The sequence below is a fragment of the Peromyscus leucopus genome, chromosome 3 (assembly GCF_004664715.2).
Source record: "Peromyscus leucopus breed LL Stock chromosome 3, UCI_PerLeu_2.1, whole genome shotgun sequence".
Taxonomy (NCBI): Eukaryota; Metazoa; Chordata; class Mammalia; order Rodentia; family Cricetidae; genus Peromyscus; species Peromyscus leucopus.
Genome location: NC_051065.1, coordinates 102,014,585 through 102,032,874, shown reverse-complemented (window position 1 = coordinate 102,032,874; position 18,290 = coordinate 102,014,585). Strand labels below are relative to the sequence as shown.

Below are 18,290 nucleotides of genomic sequence, written 5' to 3'. Positions count from 1 at the left end.
CATTTTTTGCATTATGATATGACTACAAATCTATGGAGGCCAGGGAGTGGAATGTGGTGATTTAATAAGAACGACCGCCATAGGTACATATATTTGAATGCTTAGTCACCAGGGAGTGGCACTACTTGAGAAGGACAGAGGTGTGGCCTTGTTGGAGAAAGTATGGCACTGGGGTGGGCTTTGAGGTTTCAAAAGCCTAAGCCAGGACCAGTGGCTCTCTCCTTTCCTCCTGTCTGTGGATTCAAATGTAGAACTCTCAGCTGCTTCTCCAGCACCATGTCTGCCTGCATGCTGCCATGCTTCTCGCCATGATGATAATGAACTAAACCTCTGAAACTGTAAGCAAGCCCCCAGTTAAATATTTTCCTTTATATGAGTTGCCTTTATTTTTTTTAAATAAAGATTCATACTACAGGGTAAAGCCTTTAAGAAGAATCAGAACACTAGATGTGGTGGCAATCATTTGTGATCCTAGCACACAGAGAATGAGACAGGAGATGTTCAAGTTCCAGGGCAGCCTGGGCTACACAGCAAGACTCTTGTTTCCAAAAATCAAGAGCTAGGATGTAGCTCAGTAATCGGGGTTTTGCCTAGTATATCCAAAGCTATGGAGTCCATCCTCAGAACTGGAAAAACTGGGAAATGCCCATAGGTGGAATGTTGAATGCCAATGTTTTAAACAAAAGTCTAAGCTCCCTAAGAGTACTGAATTTTTATTATTTTATCTTGATCATCTAAAGGTACGGTGTATATTTTCTGAATCACTCTGAGTATAGTATCAAGTTCTGGTGCACAGGTGCCACCCACATAGAGACAACTGGTCCAGTGTGTGGCTTCTACACTGGTAGGAGACTAGACAGCCACTGTTCTAGACCTATGCCACAACGACAGCACCCACTGTCCGTGTTCCTTCTCCATACTGGCCACATTTCAAGTGTTTAGTGGCTGTGTGACTAGAGGCTAGCAGACTTGGAGCCTGGCCTTCACTTCAGACAGTCCCACTGGTCAAGCTGCGGCAGGCAGCTGAACGAAAACAAAATGCTAATGGAGGCAAGCGACATCCGTATAGATACCTGGAGCTGAGGGGTAGGCAGCTCTTTAACTGTGGTCATTAAACAGCTATCTGAAAAGAATGTGACGGACACCTGTGGCATACACCCTATTTCCCCTGCCACCCAGGGCACATGAAGAACAAGCAGCAGCACTACAGGTGTCAGGAGCACCCTGTTCCCAGTTATGATGACCAAAAGTGCTTCTGCCCTTACCAAGTCACCCCCGTGAGACCCAGTTTCCCAGAGGAAACACCCTGCTGCTATGTGAAGGAAGGAGAGATGAGCTCTAAACAGACATCACTGTCACTTGATCCTTGACATGCTCTCCTGGGGTGGCTGTCGTTTTCACTTGATGGAAAGGAAACTGAGCTTCAGACATGTTAAGCAATCGCCCAAGGACTCTGAACTCTTACCCTGTAGAGTCACAGAACAGCACTGAGGTCGGGCTATGGGGCTAAGTTAAGTTCCAAATCCAGGCTGCTAACTCACCCCAGCCCTCCATACATGACCCCCTCCTTTAATATAAGAGTTCACGCCCAAGCTCAGGATCTCCCAAAAATCCCACTGAGAACCAACTGCTGTCTTCTATGATGGTATAGAAAACCTCTGGCCTAACCTAAAATAGAAAAACGTTTACCAAACAAAATTGTATGAGTTTTGGAATGGATAATCTCAGGCTATGATTTCACGTTGAAAGCAGCTGGCCACGAGTCAAGGCCATTCTAATTGACCGCCACCTGCAGTTGCTCTAAAGGGTTGGGGTTCATCTCTGCTCTCCCAATGATCTGTCACCTCCCTACCAGCCACTCGGAGACCCTCTGTTGGCAAGATCCTGTACTGAGCAATTTACACACATTGTCTTCTGTCACCCTTTGACTGGACAAGTGTGGGGGTTGGTGCCATCTCGGAACGAAGCCTGCACCTCTACAAAATAGCCAGTGGAGGGCGCATACTCCTCCTGAGAGTGAAAAGCCAGAAAATGGTTTGGGAAAGGTTTGAAATTATTTTCTCTAAATAGAAAAGAAAAAAAAAATTCACCCCATATTATTCTTTTTAAAAAAAATAATTTAATCTAAAATGTATCCTGAGATTGCATCAAAATATATGAATATAATAAATGTCTGTCTATTGGTTGTCAGAAGATTGAAGCATGATTTATAAAATGCGAAAAATTTTACAAGTCAAAACAATCCAATACTTGCTCCACTACTGACCTGTATGTGCTGGGCAGGTTACTTAGCACGATTTTTTCTCACTAGAAAACCATGGTGACAATGAGAAACCCCTGCCCCCAACACCATCCTAAGTCCATCATGTGGATGGACAGAAGCTTCTCATGAGAAGTAAATGTCACAAATGGTCCATAAACACTGCATCCTTCTGTTCCCTTTACCTCAACGAGGACCGGTAGGGAAGCAGTCACTAAAGAGTGGCGCCTTCTTTACCACACAAAACCATGACAGTTATTCTCACGGGTTTCCTTGTACTTTGGAGTCAAACACTCACATTGAACTCCTGACTCTACACTGGTAAGCTGTGTTGATGTTGCAGGGTAGCTAACCTCCCTGGGCCTGTGTTTCTTTCTCTGTATAGTTGAGAGATTCCTGAGGTGACAGTGAGGGAGAAATAAGGGACAGAGCAAGATCTCAGCCACCACAAGTGTCTCACAGGTGAGCATTCTAAGTACGCGTTAGCTACCGGCAAGGAGAGGCATGACGGAGAGCTGGATGGAAAAGACGCTCGGCTTCCAGGCAGTGGCTGTTGGCAGCTTCGGGTCTGCTTCCTCCTCTGTCTGGTATTTCTTCACTTTCTTTGGACTTTTCTTCTTCACCTCTGAATCTTTCCCTTTAACTTTCGAAGCAAATGAAATAAATGTTAAGAAGGGATTTGCCATGCTTCGATATGTACATTCACATATGATATAGAGATCAGGAAGGTTCTGGAAGCTTCTAGAAATCAGGGTTATCTTCTGTACTGCTGTCTCTTCCTCACAACCAGAGGGATAGCTGAACTTAGGTGACAAACTATCATCAGCTATTGGCAGGTGTGGAGAGAGGGTGTCTCCAACCCCTCTGAGACCAAGGTCACCATGGTGATGACACTGTACTGTGCTCCAATGCTTAAGTCACTGAGTCACAGAACAGTGCTGAGGTCGAGCTATGGGGCTGAGCTAAGATCCAAGCCCAGTTCCATCTTCCTATGGGAGCAGGGAGGGGCTTCTGACCCTAGATACCTCATCTGTCTGAGGACAGCAGTGTGTTGGGGAGAGAACAGGAGCAAAGAGGGAAATGCTCAGCTCAGCCGGGCCTGGTGGTGCATGCCTTTAACCCTGGCACCCAGGAGGCAGAGGCAGGGGGACTCACAGAGGTGAGTTTGAAGCCATCCCATTGTACATAGAGAGTTCCAGAGCAGCCAGGGCCACACAATGAGACCTTGCCTTCACATGCATGCACACATGCACAAAAATATAAAAAAATAAAGACAGAAAAAAAAGAAAAAGTGCTCGGCTCACGTTGAACTCAGCCAACAGCACAAGCTGTTAGCTTGGGGAGCATGACAGCCAGTGGAAAAGTCTAGAAAGTCCAGGCCCAGGCATACACATGGGAGAGCTGATTGGAGCCAGAAGGGGCCTTTCAAAACAGCGGGAAAGCAGGCACTTCCAGCAAGTTGCAGAGACTGACCATTTGAAGCAGTTAAAATGGCAGGGCTATCTCATACCATCTCTGCAATGAACTCCAGAATAAACTTCAGAATCATCGAACAGCCTCTTGAGCCTACCCTGGCATCATCCAAGGAAGAGTTTCTCAGGTGTACAGCATAGTATAAACTAGAAAGAGGCAGTGAAATAACTTCTACACAAAGCAGGACACCACAAGTGGGGTCAAAGGATGTCATAAACCCTGTCTGGGAAGGTCATCTGCCACTGACATCCATAACTAGCAGATGGTGTGAGGCAGGTCATGTAAAGTCGGGACTGCACAAGCCTCTACAATACTGCACAGCCACACTGGAAGCCAAGGGTATAGAGCCAATGTGGCTGAGCACTGGAAGGGGGAAAAAGGAAACCCTAAACATGGATCACTGGGGTCAGTGGAGCCCCACCTAGGCAAGAAACATCCAAACCGGGCACAGACAACTAGCTTGTCCCCAAGTCTCCCAAGCAATGAGAACACAGTGGTCCCTGCAATGGTGTCAGGGACAGCAAGCCGCTTGGGAAATTCAAGTGTCCTTTGACAGAATGTGATGATGGACAGTGGTATATTTATCTGACAGGGTGCTCTACAAAAGCAGGAATAAAGCAGGTAGTGTCCTTACATATGTGGACATGAGTAAGCTTCAGAAATGAAGCTAAGCACAAAGAGCAAGCTGAAGGTGTTGGAAAGCTTTGAGCAATTTCCACTCTTCACAGGGATAAAAACACTGTTATTCGAATGTGTGAGAGCGAGTGGGTTGGAGGAAGGAAACAAGAAAGATGGCCCTCAAAAAGCAGGATGCCGTGAGCACTTATACTGTATCTGTGATCTTTTGTTCCTTAAAAAGGGGAAACGAGGGCATAGGGAGATGGCTCTATGGGTAAAGGACATGTCCCACAAGCATGAGGACCTGAGTTCAAATCTCCAGAACTCACATAAAGTCAGACACAGTAGTACAGAGCTGTGGTTCCAGTGCTCTCTGAGAGAGATGGGAGAGACAGGAGGGTCCCCAGAAGCCAGCTATCCTGGTGTATGTAGCCACAAAGAAAAAAGAGACCCTGTCTCAAACAAAGTGAAAGGCAAGGATGGACTTCCAGGGTCAACCTTCTGACCTTGAAATGTGTACTGTGGCATTCATGGAACCACATGTGTGTGCATGAGCTTGCACACACACACACACACACACACACACACACACACACACCACAAAAATATACATGTAGAAAAAGCAAGAAATGGTGAAATATGGCAAAATATTAAATCTAAAATTGTGGCACATGGTTGTTATATTTTCTGTGGATTTTTTCTGTCTTTATTCAAAATAAAAGGAATGGTTGGAAAACCCTCACTAAGCTGAAAACACATTTTCTAGAAAAGAGAGCCTTCTGGAGGACTTGAGAGGTATTCAAATGTGAGTGTGGGGACCACACCTCGAGACTCCAGCACCCAAACAAGATCTGGATGATTGGCAGGGGAGCAAACAGCTGTAGCAGCTACGCAGGACTAAGGCGAAGCAACCCATCCAGGAAAGCCTCAACTCCCACTGGATACCCATCGGATTACCAAAGACACAGTGAGAGAGTCCAGGCTAAGAATGAGCAGGTAGAATGAGCAGTGTCTTGGGTTTCTGTCACCATGACCAAAAGCAGCTTATGGGGGAGAGGGTTTGTTTGGCTGACAGGTCACAGGCCATCATCAGGGGAAACCAAATAGAGAACTTAAGCTGGCAGGAACCTGGGGGCAGGAGTTGAAGCAGAGGCCATGGAAGAGTGCTGCTTACTGGCTTGTTCTCCTGGCTAGCTCTGCATGCTTTTTTATACAATGCAGGACCACCAGCCCAGGCATGGCACTGCCTGCAATGGGCTGGGTCCTTGCACATCAATAATCATTAATCAAGAAAATGTCATATAGGCTTGCCTACAGCAAGCTGATGAAGGCATGTTCCCAGTTGACGTTCCTCTTCCCAGATGACACTAACTTGTGTCAAGTTGGAAAACAAAAACAAAAATAAAAACCTCAACCGGGACAAATGGCTTCCGAGGATTCTTGTTGCTCTGCAGGCCAAGATTTCATGCTTTGTATGAGGCAGCCCATGACATAAGATGCTATACCCTTCATCTCTCCGAGAAGCAAACCATCCCTAGTTTATCCTGAAGAGTTTTTCCATAACCCCAACAACTCGGAACCTACCCCAAACACAGCACTACCATGCAGTGTCCAACTGTTCATTGGGAAGTTTGCTTTAGAGAGCAGACATTTTCATGTCTACATTTGCATAACCATGGAATCATGGACCAGGAATCTAAAACTACTGGTAGAGTGGAAAGAAACAAAATTCTGTGGGTGAGTAGATGGACAGACAGATGGGCAGATGGACAGACAGGCAGATGGATGGATGGATGGATGGGTGGGTGGGTAGGTGGGTGGGAGGACGGATAGACGGACAGACGGATGGATGGATGGATAGATGGATTGATTGACTGATGGGAAAGTGAAAGTGAAAGTGTATATAATATACATAGTATCTAACATTTTGTTAGATGCTGAACAATTTTATTCAAATACCTTAAATTTAAATATTTCACATTTTTTCACGTCTAATTATGTTATAAAATATCAAAATCCCATCATAACTTACTTTGAGACTTTTGTTTTTCTATCATGTTTGTTAAGCTGCTCAATGAGGCTTTCTCGATAATTTCATTGATCTCCATCATGGTTGTTCCAGCCAAAGAAACAGGCGTTTTTGCCGGGGTCCGTCTAGAAAATCCTCACAGAGACAGGATAGTGAAGAGAACGCATACAGGTGCCATGTCTTGAATATGCTCACTGGTCCTTACTTCTTACAAGTATATGTATGTGAACAGTCTAGGGATTTTGTCAAATGTGGATTATGCCACATTTTGACAAATGTGGATTTGTCAAATGTGGTTGCCTGGGGCAACCTGGGACTCATTAAGTCTACCGAACTCTCTAATAACCATGACCCAGGGGGCCATGCTTGCGTGACCAAGGTTCAAACCAACTAGAAAATGTGAAGAAAAATAATATATTCTCTAAGTAGCTAAAACTATGAAACATCTAGGAACTCTCAAGAATTATCCACAACATCTACAGGAGGTAAATATTAGCTCCATGAAAGTCTATAAAGAGGGTGCATGTTAAATAAAAGGATATACCATGATCATGAGTGGGATAACGTTAAATAAAGGTCAATTTTCTCAATTTAATATGACAATTCAATGAAAAACAATATTTAATAGTCAAAATTGTTAGCTAGACATGATTGTATGTACCTTCAGACCCACACTCAAGAAGTTTATGCAGGCTTGAGCTTGAGAGTATGAGTCTAACCTGAGCAGCGGAGAGACTGTCGCCAAAGACTGAGCAGAGGAAGTCACCACTGCCTACTGCATGTGGTCCTGGCTCTCTTCATAGCACCCCAGACCCACAGCTATACTTCCAGTCTCCACCCTACTTCTCCAGAACCAGCTTGGCTATCTGAGGACCCAGGATGGTCACTTTCTGGAAGCCCTAGCTGAGGCTCCACAGACTGAGGCTGCAGGCTAGAATCCTGGCTGCCCCCAAATGCCAGCTTTCTGACTTAGTGAAACTCAGTGAAGGCCCTTGCTGCCTTTTTCAGAGATTGGGGGTCAGTCTCAGAAAAGCATTCCTGCCAAGAGTGCACCAGCTTCCTTTCCTTCCCTGGTCTTTCCCTTTCCCTAGGTTGCTTCAGATTCACCTTAACCAAAACCAGCCAAAGAATGTATAATGACTCAGAGCTGGGCTGGTGAGGAGAGGCCTTACTCCCACTCCAAGTAAGTAGCTCTCCTTACCGAGATCCAGAGGGGTCTTCCGTCTTGAGTGACTTCTCACATTCCTCACTGTTCTTAGAAGGGCTTTCGGGCTCTGCTTGGTGAGAATCAAATGTTAACAAGAGTCTCTGAGCTTCACTCAGTGCTGGTTCCCAGCAAATGAAGTCCCTGCTCATGTCAGCGACGCGTCTGCTGGCAAAGGCCTAACACAGCAGTTTCAGAAGCTTCCTTCAGAAGCAGGATTTCTTAACGAGTGAAGGACACACCAGACGAATTGCAATTATTGGGCAAATGAAGGTGAGTGGAATCCTACCCGTCAAGGAGGAGGAGGAAAGTCTACTCTATGTGGAAGTGTTGCTTTCAGTACTGCTTATCAATATATTGTAGAATGCTGAGAGCACTCCCGAGAGTCTCAAGTTCCCAACTATAGAAAAGGATTAGCCAAATTACAGTCTTTTCGGATAAAATACTACATAATACTACATAGCCACCACAAATGAAGTTTATAGAAAGTTCTTAAGGACATGGGAGCTGCTTGTGATGATATACAAACCCTCTCAGAAGACAGAAGCGCTGTGTGTATCTTGGGTAAACCCATATGCTAAAAACAAAAACAAAATGAGTCCTAGAACAAAAACAGAGAGATTTGATGTAACAAAACAACCAAAATGTCTCATCCACTGCAATCAGCAATGGGATCATAGATTATTTTCCTACTTTTTTAGACTTTTCTATAGTGACTGGATTTTCTTTTAAAATTAGCTTCCAAAGCCCAAAAATGTTTTATTGTTGTGGGGTTGGGTTTTTTTTGTTTGTTTGTTTTTTGCTTTGTTTTTAAGTCATGAAACAAATATCCATTAAATCAGCAGCACACTGGCTCACAGTTGCAATTCCAATATTTAGGAGGCTAAGACTTTACACTCAGCCTAGCCTACTGGCCTACATAGTAAGTTCTAGGCCAAGTTAGTGAGACCCTGACTCAAAAAAAATCAAAAGAGGGAAAGTGAACGGGAGAGAAGACAGGGCAGGGAAAGGGAGAAGAATCAACCATCAAAATCAAGACTCTCAGGGGCACGGGAGCAATGAGTAGATGGGCCATGGGATGCATACTGGCCTGTCTCCTGGCACAGTGCTGAGCTCAGGTGTCCACAGCCATCACTCCTCACCTTGTGGAGACTTCAAGTGTTTTTCTGCCTTTTCTTGGTCACCTGGTGGGTTCTCTTCTTTCAACTCCTCAGGGACAACGCTGGGTTTATGACTGGAAATTGTAGACAACCTTTTCTGACTTAAAACCAAAAGTTTCACTTCCTCTGGAATGAGAAAATGGATCCATCAAAAATGCCCAGTCCTCTGACACCTCCCATGGACATATAGCAGAGGACAAGAGGATAATCTACGACACTGCCACCAAATACTTGGAAACTGGGTCACACATCTGTTAGGGCCAAGTGCTTGTACCTCAGTACCCCTGAGCACCTGTGTGTGCTATGCCACTGGATCTCCACATTTCACTGCAAGGAAGGAGTTGCCATGTTCCTCATTTATACATGAGGAATCTGATACTTAGGTAACTTTTCCATATCAGAGTCCTTAGAACAGAGGTTCTTAACCTGTGGGTCACCACCATATCAACTATCCAGCATATCAGATATTTACATTATGATTCATACCAGTAGCAGAATTACAGTTAAGAAGTAGCAACAATAATTTTATGGTTGGGGGGGTGGTCACCTCTGCTGCAGAATAATCCCTCTGTGCATTGTGAATATGTATTACTCCCATTAGTTAATAAAAAGCTGTCAGGCTGGTAGCCAGGCAGAAAGTATAGGTAGGACATTGAGACACAGAGGACTCTAAAAGGAGGAAGGGCAGAGTCATGGGGAAGCCAGCCAGCTGTCAAAGAAGCAGGACATATAGAAGATGAGGTAACAAGCCATGAGCCATATGGCAAAGCATAGGTAAGAAATATGGGTTAATTTAGGTGTAAGAGTTAGCTAGTAACAAGCCTGAGCTATTGGCCGAGCATTTATAAGTAATATTAAGCTTCTGTGTTGGTTATTTGGTAGCAGGCAGTCAAGACAGGAGAAGTCCACCTACACGCCACAGCATGAGGAACTATCTTAAATGGTCAAAGCATCACAAAGGTTGAGAACCACTGCCTTAGAAGTCCAGATCCACATGCAGTCCTTGCCCCTAGGAAGGGAACGGCATCCCCAGGCCAGTCTCTCTGTCAGCATGAAGCCTCCCACTCATGACAGTATCAAGCATTCCATAAATACATTGTGAATGTGTAAGTGAATATGGGAGTAAGTGAAGACCGTGGAAACGTCAAGAAAGAAGTAAAAAAGAAGAAGCTAAATCTGACTCATTGTTGAAAGGCAGATAAAATTTTTGGAAAAAGCGATAGGAATGAGAGGCCCCCAAGATGTGGTCAGCTGCCAGAAGGAAGCCCTGTCAGGAGTTCAGTGTCCTGAGTGAGGGGGTGGGTGCTTCAACAACAAAAAAATGGAACTGGAGCCAGGTGGCGATGGCGCACGCCTTTAATCCCAGCACTCAGGAGGCAGAGCCAGGCAGACCTCTATGAGTTCAAGGCCAGCCTGGTCTACAGAGTGAGATCCAGGACAGGAACCAAAATTACACGGTGAAACCCTGTCTCAAAAAACAAAACAACAACAACAACAACAACAAAAATGGAGCCTGAGGGAGCAAGTCCTAAAAGACCTTCAATGAAACACCAGGATCAATGGAGAGATACTGGCCCTGGTAGCAGGAGAGAGGACAGGGTGGGGAGAAAGATGCTAAGAGAGTGAGAACTGATGCAGACAGCTACAGGGCAGAGTTCTGGAAAACCCTCGTCAAGTAGGAAGCACGTGCTGGGAGTGTAGCAGAGGCTACCATACCATCTGTGGAGTTCAAGAATGACATTTTCACCCAGCACTGAACACCCAAGGAGCTGAGCATGAGGAAGCACAAAGGCCAGCTTTACTACAGATGTCCCACTGACCTCTAGCACATGATCTGCCAAACGAATGTCCTTCTGCCATATAGAACAGTCCTCTTAGGGTGTTTCTATACTCCCAAGAAATAAGGTGTTTACTTAGGTATTTTTACGTGAAAAAAAGACAGATCCACAGGGAGGCTCTTGATAATGGCCATCTCCGGACAGACACTGTGTGGCTTTAGTTTTTCTTCCTTCTTCCTAGACATTTCTAACTGGGTTTTATGTAGTGAATATCTACTGTTCCTTTAATGGAAAAAAATGTGTTTAAAATAAGAGGCAGGGACACCAGGCTTGGGACAGAGCTCAAGGAAAAGCTCTCGCTGTGACAACTCAAAGCACCCTAGGCAGAGGCCATGGACTCTCCCTGCAGGGTCCAGACCTCGTTCTTCTCACTCACTGGATTCCAGGGTCCTTTCAACAGGCCATGTAGAAGCTATTGTCCCAACACCCGTTCCAGTGGGACGCAGACACAGACCAAAAATTCCAGTTTAGGCCAGGCCCTGGAATCCACAAAGGACATCTACAGGTAGCCAGTAGCCCACATCCTGAGGACAAGAATCTTTCCTTTGGTCTGAATGACAAAAGTTATATATTGGTCCCATTTTCTTCCATAGAAACTCTATGGATATGAGTTTAGATTTAAATCAGTGGTATTCAGTGAGTGGTGACTCAAACCCACTAAGGACACCTGGTAATACATGAAGGGATTCTTAAGCCTAGGATACCGTTCTCATATACAAATGAAGTGTCTTAGGGAAAGAAGCCCAACTCGAAAACAGGAGATTCCTTCTTGCTGTGTGAATACTCCTTTCATCGTCCAGAGGAGACACTACAAGGTATTTTGATGAGCCTTTGTGGTCACAAGTCCCAGGGACCCTTGTCTCTACCTCCCCAAAACTATAGTTGCAGGTGCATGTCACCACACCCATCTTTTCCCCATGAGATTTGGAAGGTCAGATTTGGGTCCTTGTATTTGCATGGCAGACACTTTACCAAATGAGCCACCATCCCAGCTGGAGGAGGTGGAATTCTTAACAGTCTGTTTCTTTTCCTGGAACTAAAGACAGAACCTGGAAACTCATACATGCAACACATGCCTGTTACCACTACACTGTACACACAACTCTTCTGTTTCTTGGTATCCCTATTTAATTTTGAGTAAACATCCACTGCCAGTCTGGGGAGACAGGCTAGTGATGAAAACTCATCTGAGAGCTGCTCTGGAACAAAAGGTCACCAAAGGTAAGGGAGGCACATAGACACTGCCCATGGACACAGACACACCATGACTCCCCAGGTGTGTCCTGGGTAGATGGCACACTCCAAGACAAAGGAATACTCACTTTTACTCTGATTACAGATTTAAAATCCTCTATCTTAAATGCTTGGGACTTAGAACTCTTCAGATTTTGGAATGTTCTCATATACAAATGAAGTGTCTTAGGGAGAAGCCCAACTCGAAAACAGGAGATTCCTTCTTTTTTTTTTTTTTTTTTTTTTTTTTTTTTTTTTTTTTTTTTTTTCGAACTTTTTTTTAGCTTTGCGCTTTCTGACTCATTGTAGCAGCTGCTCGAACTCACAGAGATCCGCCTGCCTCTGCCTCCCGAGTGCTGAGGAGATTCCTTCTTGCTGTGTGAATACTTTCATCATCCAGAGGAGACACTACAAGGTATTTTGATGAGCCTTTGTTTTGACAACCATCTGCTGTCATGTGACTTCAGTTGTGGAATTTTCCACTTGAGCTATTGTGTCAGCGCTAAAAAAAGTACCAAACTTGATATCATTTCAGACTTTAGATTTCTGGACTAGGTATGTCCAACACAAGTTGCCAGGAACACTTAAAATACAAGCAAAACACCTGACTTACCAAAAGATTCTGGGTCTTCCGTGTAAACAGCTGTCTTCAGCCGGTGGTATCTGACTTTTTTAGAAACTTTGTCCCTGGTGTCCCAGAGATTCAAAGTGATTTTGTGAAAGTTTATTTTCTTTAATAATTCCTTTGTCATGTTGACATTAAAGGTCTGGCTCCATGACACCCAGATTTTGTCATCTTCTTTCCATGGCTTCACGGTCTGTGGAAATACCGTTCAGAGACTGTGGGAAATGAAGGACTAACCTACAGACCAGGCGCTTCCCACAGCCTAGCCCCAGCAGCAACATAGCAGCTATGACACCCTCTGCCTAGCTGGCTTCTGTGGCTGCCTCTTGCCTAGCTCCAAATCCCAGGGAAGTGGGGCCCTGTGCACTGCACCCTGTCAGAGTCACCAGTTCCTTAAAAACCACGATTTAAGCCAATGCATGCGCAGTGTCCCTGGTGATTACTTCCCATCAATGATGCAGAGCCAAACCCTTGCGGGAGTTCCCATGTGTGTTGCATGTTGGAATAGCCCTTGCACTTGAACATTCACACACACGTGTATATATACACATACTAAGAAAGAACTTTCAGGGCCTACAGTGAATGCTCAGTGCTTAAAAAATAAAATACAACAAAAACCTTGTTTGACGAAACATCCAAGAAACTACAGGGTAAAGGCATCTAAAGAAGAATCTGTATAATTACATCTGCAGGTCTACTCTGCATCTCACTCAGGAGGTTACCCAGGATCCCACATATCTAGAAAGCTCCACCATTGGGTCTGCTGTGGGTCAGTGGGGCGTCTTCTGCATCCTCAGTGTGACATTCCATGCAAAACACACACACACACACACACACACACACACACACACACACACACACACACCACCCACCTTTATTCCTGAGTCCAGAAACACTTTGGCTACTCCAGGAAACACCACAATATCAACTTTTTTGGGTTCTACGTCATCAGGCAGGAAAAAGTACTCAATGTGGTAGAATCGACGAGCTTTTGCAGACCGGTTGTCTGGTTTAGGGGTTTTCTTTTTATCACTAAAATTTGTGACTTTTCCCTTTTGAACTAGAAGACACAAGTTTAGTGAGCCTTGTTCTAACCTTTGGGAAACAAGATCTAGGCCCACAGCTCCCTGAAAGAAAAAAAAAACATTGCTGTAGTTTGGGAAGGTCTCCAACAGCCCATGTGCTATAGCCAGTGCTGTCATCTGGAAGTAGTAGAACTTCAGTTGGGCTTCATAGGAGGAGACCAGGTCAGCGGGAGTGCATCCCCAGAGGGGATACTGGGGTACCAGCATCTATTCCCTCTGTCTGTCTTTGCCCCCCCCCCACCATGGCTATTTCCTCCCCAGGCACTTCCACCATAATGTCCTGCTTCGTGACAGGCCCCAAACTAATCATGATCCAAGTTGTCACGGTCTGGAACTGTGAGCCAGAAGAACCCTTCGCTTCTTACAAGTTGAGTGTCTCTGGTATTTTTCTGTGACTGACTAACTAACTAACTAACTAACTAACACAAAGAGCGCGTGCTGTGGGGGCTGGGTGCTGCCATGTTGCTTCTCCATCAGACCCAGTTCGGCAGAGGACAGTGTGTAACTAAGCACCATGCACACAAAGCTGAAGGGCATGCTCTGAGAGTGGGTACTCCTAAAGATTGTGTGTCAGCCACCCTGTTTGTCTCCTTCCAGACCCAGCCCTAAGAAGCAGGTCAAAATCTCAGGACAATGTGGAGGCAGCATGAACAGGGTTCTGATGAACAACAGGATGTTGGGAGCAGCATCTACCCAGGACCCTGCTTCCTAGGTCCTCTTGGCAAAGTCTTGGAGGAGCGAAGAGAGCAGACGTCCAGACGGAGGAAACAGCCTAGCAAGAACTTCAACGGTGATGCCGCCCATGTCAAGTAGACAGGCTGATCAGATACAGAAATGAGACCAGGCCCAGCCAGAGGCAGGAACCCGAGGGGCCACCAGAGTCAGCCAGGAGCTTAAAGGAATCTTTTAGGTTGGGTCTTTCTTTTCCTACCATTAGATGGCGCTTAGGAACCCCACATAAACTTGAGAATGTCTTGTTCAGTTGGTTGGTTTTGAGACAAGACAAGTTTTCCAGGCTGGTCTCAGGTTCTTGGACCAAAGTGACCTTCCTGCCTCCCAAGGACTTTCAGTATGGACCCAGTTTTCCATACACATCAATTCAAATAACGTAATTATCTTTAGGCTACCAAAGAAAAATTGACGAGAACAAAGATTTTAAATAGCCTATTTCCTTACCTCCTCTATCTCTTTAAGACAAGGTATCACTATGTTGTCTTGGCTGACCTGGAACACACTATGTAGACCAGGCTAACCTCGAACTCATAGAGATCCACTGGCCTCTGCCTCCTGAGTGCTGGAACTAAAGGAGTATGCCATCACTTGAACCCTAAAGGATGAAAACCTTTAAAGCTACCCTTTTTCCCCTTTATTTTTTGTTTCTGGGTTCTGGGGCTTTGTTGCTCTTTTTGCATTTTTTTTCAGGTTTTTGTTTGTTTGCTTTTGGTTTTTGTCTTGTTTTGCAGCACTGGGAAAGAGCCCAGGCCTTGAACATGCTAGACACACTACCACTGCTCCATCGTCAGCCCAAAGGCAGTTCTGTGACTTCAGGTCTTTCACTCCAGGCAGAAGCTTCTGCTTTACCCCTGTGTTGCCACAGTAGTTAGCATTAAGCAGTTTGAAATAGGGAGCTACCTGTCAAATCTTATAGATATTAGGACCTCCTACAAAGGTACATGTTCTGGCTAGTTTTATAATAACTTGATACAAGCTAGAGGCATCTGAGAGGAGGGAACCTCAGCTGAGAAAAACCCATAAGATTGGGCATTTTCTTAATCAGTGATTGACATAGGAGGGCCCAGCCCATTGTGGGTGGTGTCACCCATGGGCTGGTTGTTCTGGGTGCTATAAGAAAGCAGGATGAGCAAGCCATGAGAAGCAAGCCAGTAAGCAGCCCCCCTCCATGGGCTTTGTATCAGCTCCTGCCTCCAGTTCCTGCCCTGCTTGAGTTCCTGCCCTGGCTTCCTTCAATAATGAACAGTGATGTGGAAGTGTAAGCCAAATAAACCCTTTCCTCCCCAATTTGCTGTTAGCCATAGTGTTTCATTGCAGCAATAGAAATCCTGACTAGACAATACAACTGGCCAGAGAGCTTATTCTGATCCAATCAGAGCAAATCTAGACAGAAATGAATGAATAGCCAAACATGGTGGTGCACACCTTTAATCTCAGCATTTGGAAGGAAGAGGTAAACGGATGTATGTGAGTTTGAGGCCAAGCCTGGTCTACTTATTCAGTTCCAGGCTGGCCAGAGCTCCACAATGAGACTCTGTCTCAAAGAAAGAAAGAAAAACATCAAGCAGTGGTGACCTGTGCCTTTAGTCCCAGCACTCGGGAGGCAGAGGCAGGCAGATCTCTGTGAGTTGGAGGCCAGCCTGGTCTACAGAGTGAGATCCAGGACAGTGGGAGGAGGGGGGTGCAAATAGAACTTCCATTTTCTGTTACTGGGAGGGCAAAATATTATAACCCTTTCAAGGACAATTTGACAACATCCATTAAACAATTTTAGTGCATACCTTCAAAACAACAATTCTACCTCTTGGAATTAGGGATACAGAAGTGACCACACATATGCACAAAAATATATATAAAGGAATGTCTAGGCTGGGCATAGTGGCCCATGCCTTTAATCCCAGCACTCAAGAGGCAGGTGTATCTCTGTTTGAGTCTAGCCAGAGCTACATAGTGAGACCCTGTCTCAAATACACACACACACACACAACAGAGAGAGAGAGAGAGAGAGAGAGAGAGAGAGAGAGAGAGAGAGAGAGAGAGAGAAGGAATATGAATATGACCTGCTTCTTGGGGCCCCTGAGTGTGCTGAGTGAGTCACACAATCACTTTCTTGCCTAGCCAATAGCTGGGTCCCCTGAATTTTCTGTTCTTTTTCTGACCTCTGCCTCAGTTGATACCAGCCACTCTGCCATGGGAGGGAACTTGGTGGAGAGGAAGGAGGCAAGATATGAGCACTCACTAACTCCCAGAGGAAGCCAAGTAGTGTCCTGCTGTGTGCAGACATTGAGTAAAGCTGGGCTTCAGCACCTACCCGTTATTGCGGGGAAGGCCAGAGAGATAACGAATCTGCAGGGGACAACCTGGGGCACATCCGAGTTATAGGTGCAGACAGGCCCTTCTGAGGAATGCAGGCTGCTGAACTGGTCCTCAGAGTCCCACTCCTGAGCTGGGGTCCTGGATTTCAGGTACTCCTCCGTCTCCTCAAACTCGCTTGCTGACTGGTAAGCACTAGCCATGGAGGAGGCAGGATCCATGCTTGCTCTCCCCTCTTCCTCCCATTCCCAGGCCCGCAGGGACATCTTGTACAACACCAGAACGATCCTGGTGGGAGACAGCAAAGACCTCAGGAGTAAACGTGCCCAGTGCAGGAAGGCCCATCCTCCGGGTCCCATCTCTGTGTTGTTTCCAATGTCCCAGGCTTCAGTGGAGGCCTACTTATACAGTGAGTGCTTCGTAGTTAAGGAGAAGCAATGGGTGAAGAAGCCAGAGAGAGGCAGCTGGCAGTGACGAGCAGCGATATTCCTCTGACCTGAGCCCAGCAACTCCTCTCTCAGAAATCAGGAGTTGGACAATGAGTGCTCTTGGCATCCAGATCTAGGTGAGCTAGTTCACCGCTGACCCGGGAGGCACGGGAAGGTGGGAGACGTGATTCCTCTCAAGAGGCTGAGGCAGAGTCCTGGAGGTGGGCCCAGCATAGAACAGACAGCTGCCACTTGCAGGAAGGGGAAGTGAGCCGGCACAGTACACACTGGACCCCAGCAAGATGCCCTGAGGCAAGGCACAGAGAGCTCTGGCTCAGACATCACTCAGGTTTCAAGCTACCGAACTCTGGCTGCCAGGAAGTCAGCGCCTGGGGGACCTGGGGCGTCTGAGGTGAAACGGAGGCTGAACCTACGCTCAAGGGTTACCTGTGAGTAGGCACACCTGTGGGCTCCTGCACCTGCTGCACAGTTGCAGCCACTCTGATCAGGGAAGCTGGGCGCAGGCGCTAAAGGTAGCTGATCCCAAAGGGACTTTGTTAGGCGGTTGCCAGGAGACCTCAGCCCACGGCTGGGGGGCGGGGCTTCCTTCCCCCAGCTGAGTTCGGCTCCTGCCTGCAGGCTCTGGGAACCTTCTTTGAGGTATTCTGAGGGAGTCAGAGCTTTTCAAGGAGCTCACTACGCAAGCCGGCAGACATATAAAGAGAGATTTCTCGCGACACAGCCTCTGCGCAGCCTGGGTGCACCAGACCAGTCCAAAAGGTGAAAGGCCGATTCAGAAAGCGATTGCCTTCACCCATTTGTTCATTGACCCAATATTTAAAAAACTCTCACCGGGAGCTCCATTCCTATTATGCGCCTGACCCTGCTGGATCCTTTCTATAGCTCCACCCACTCTCGCCTCCCACGCTTAAATAAAGTGGTCTGAGTCTCTACATACTCAGACCCCAAAATTCTCTCGTTAGATTTCCTGCTTCTGGGGCTGATGTCCTGAAAACATCGTTAAAATTCTGCCCTGTTCCCCACCACCACCCCCGAGATAAGGATACAGACTTGGAAGGGTGAAGTATTCTACCCACTGCAAGTACGTTACAGCACTGGCCTGAGATCTGTAGACTCCTGACCACCAATGCTCACACTCCTCTGACAAAGCCCACCCACACTGAAGCACCCTGGGTAAGCACCTCAACTGCTGGCCCTGACCCGGAAGACTCCGATACACCAAGTGGCCCGAGCCAGAGAGGAACAACCCACAGTGGACTGGCTGGATTGAA

The 18,290-nt window shown here is 46.2% G+C and overlaps 1 protein-coding gene across 1 annotated transcript in view; it reads right to left on the bottom strand.

The window, feature by feature from the left end:
- Cfap92 (cilia and flagella associated protein 92 (putative)) overlaps positions 1-17,930 on the bottom strand; it is a 42,368-nt gene extending 24,438 nt beyond the window's left edge. The window contains exons 1-7 of the mRNA XM_037203876.1: positions 16,569-17,930; positions 13,313-13,500; positions 12,429-12,633; positions 8,727-8,870; positions 7,582-7,654; positions 6,384-6,505; positions 2,751-2,903 (exon numbers count right to left, since the gene is read on the bottom strand). Of these exons, the coding sequence (XP_037059771.1) occupies positions 2,751-2,903; positions 6,384-6,505; positions 7,582-7,654; positions 8,727-8,870; positions 12,429-12,633; positions 13,313-13,500; positions 16,569-16,929 (1,246 nt within the window). The 5' untranslated portion in view covers positions 16,930-17,930. The remainder of the gene's footprint in view (positions 1-2,750; positions 2,904-6,383; positions 6,506-7,581; positions 7,655-8,726; positions 8,871-12,428; positions 12,634-13,312; positions 13,501-16,568) is intronic.
- Between the last annotated feature and the right edge of the window lie 360 nt (positions 17,931-18,290).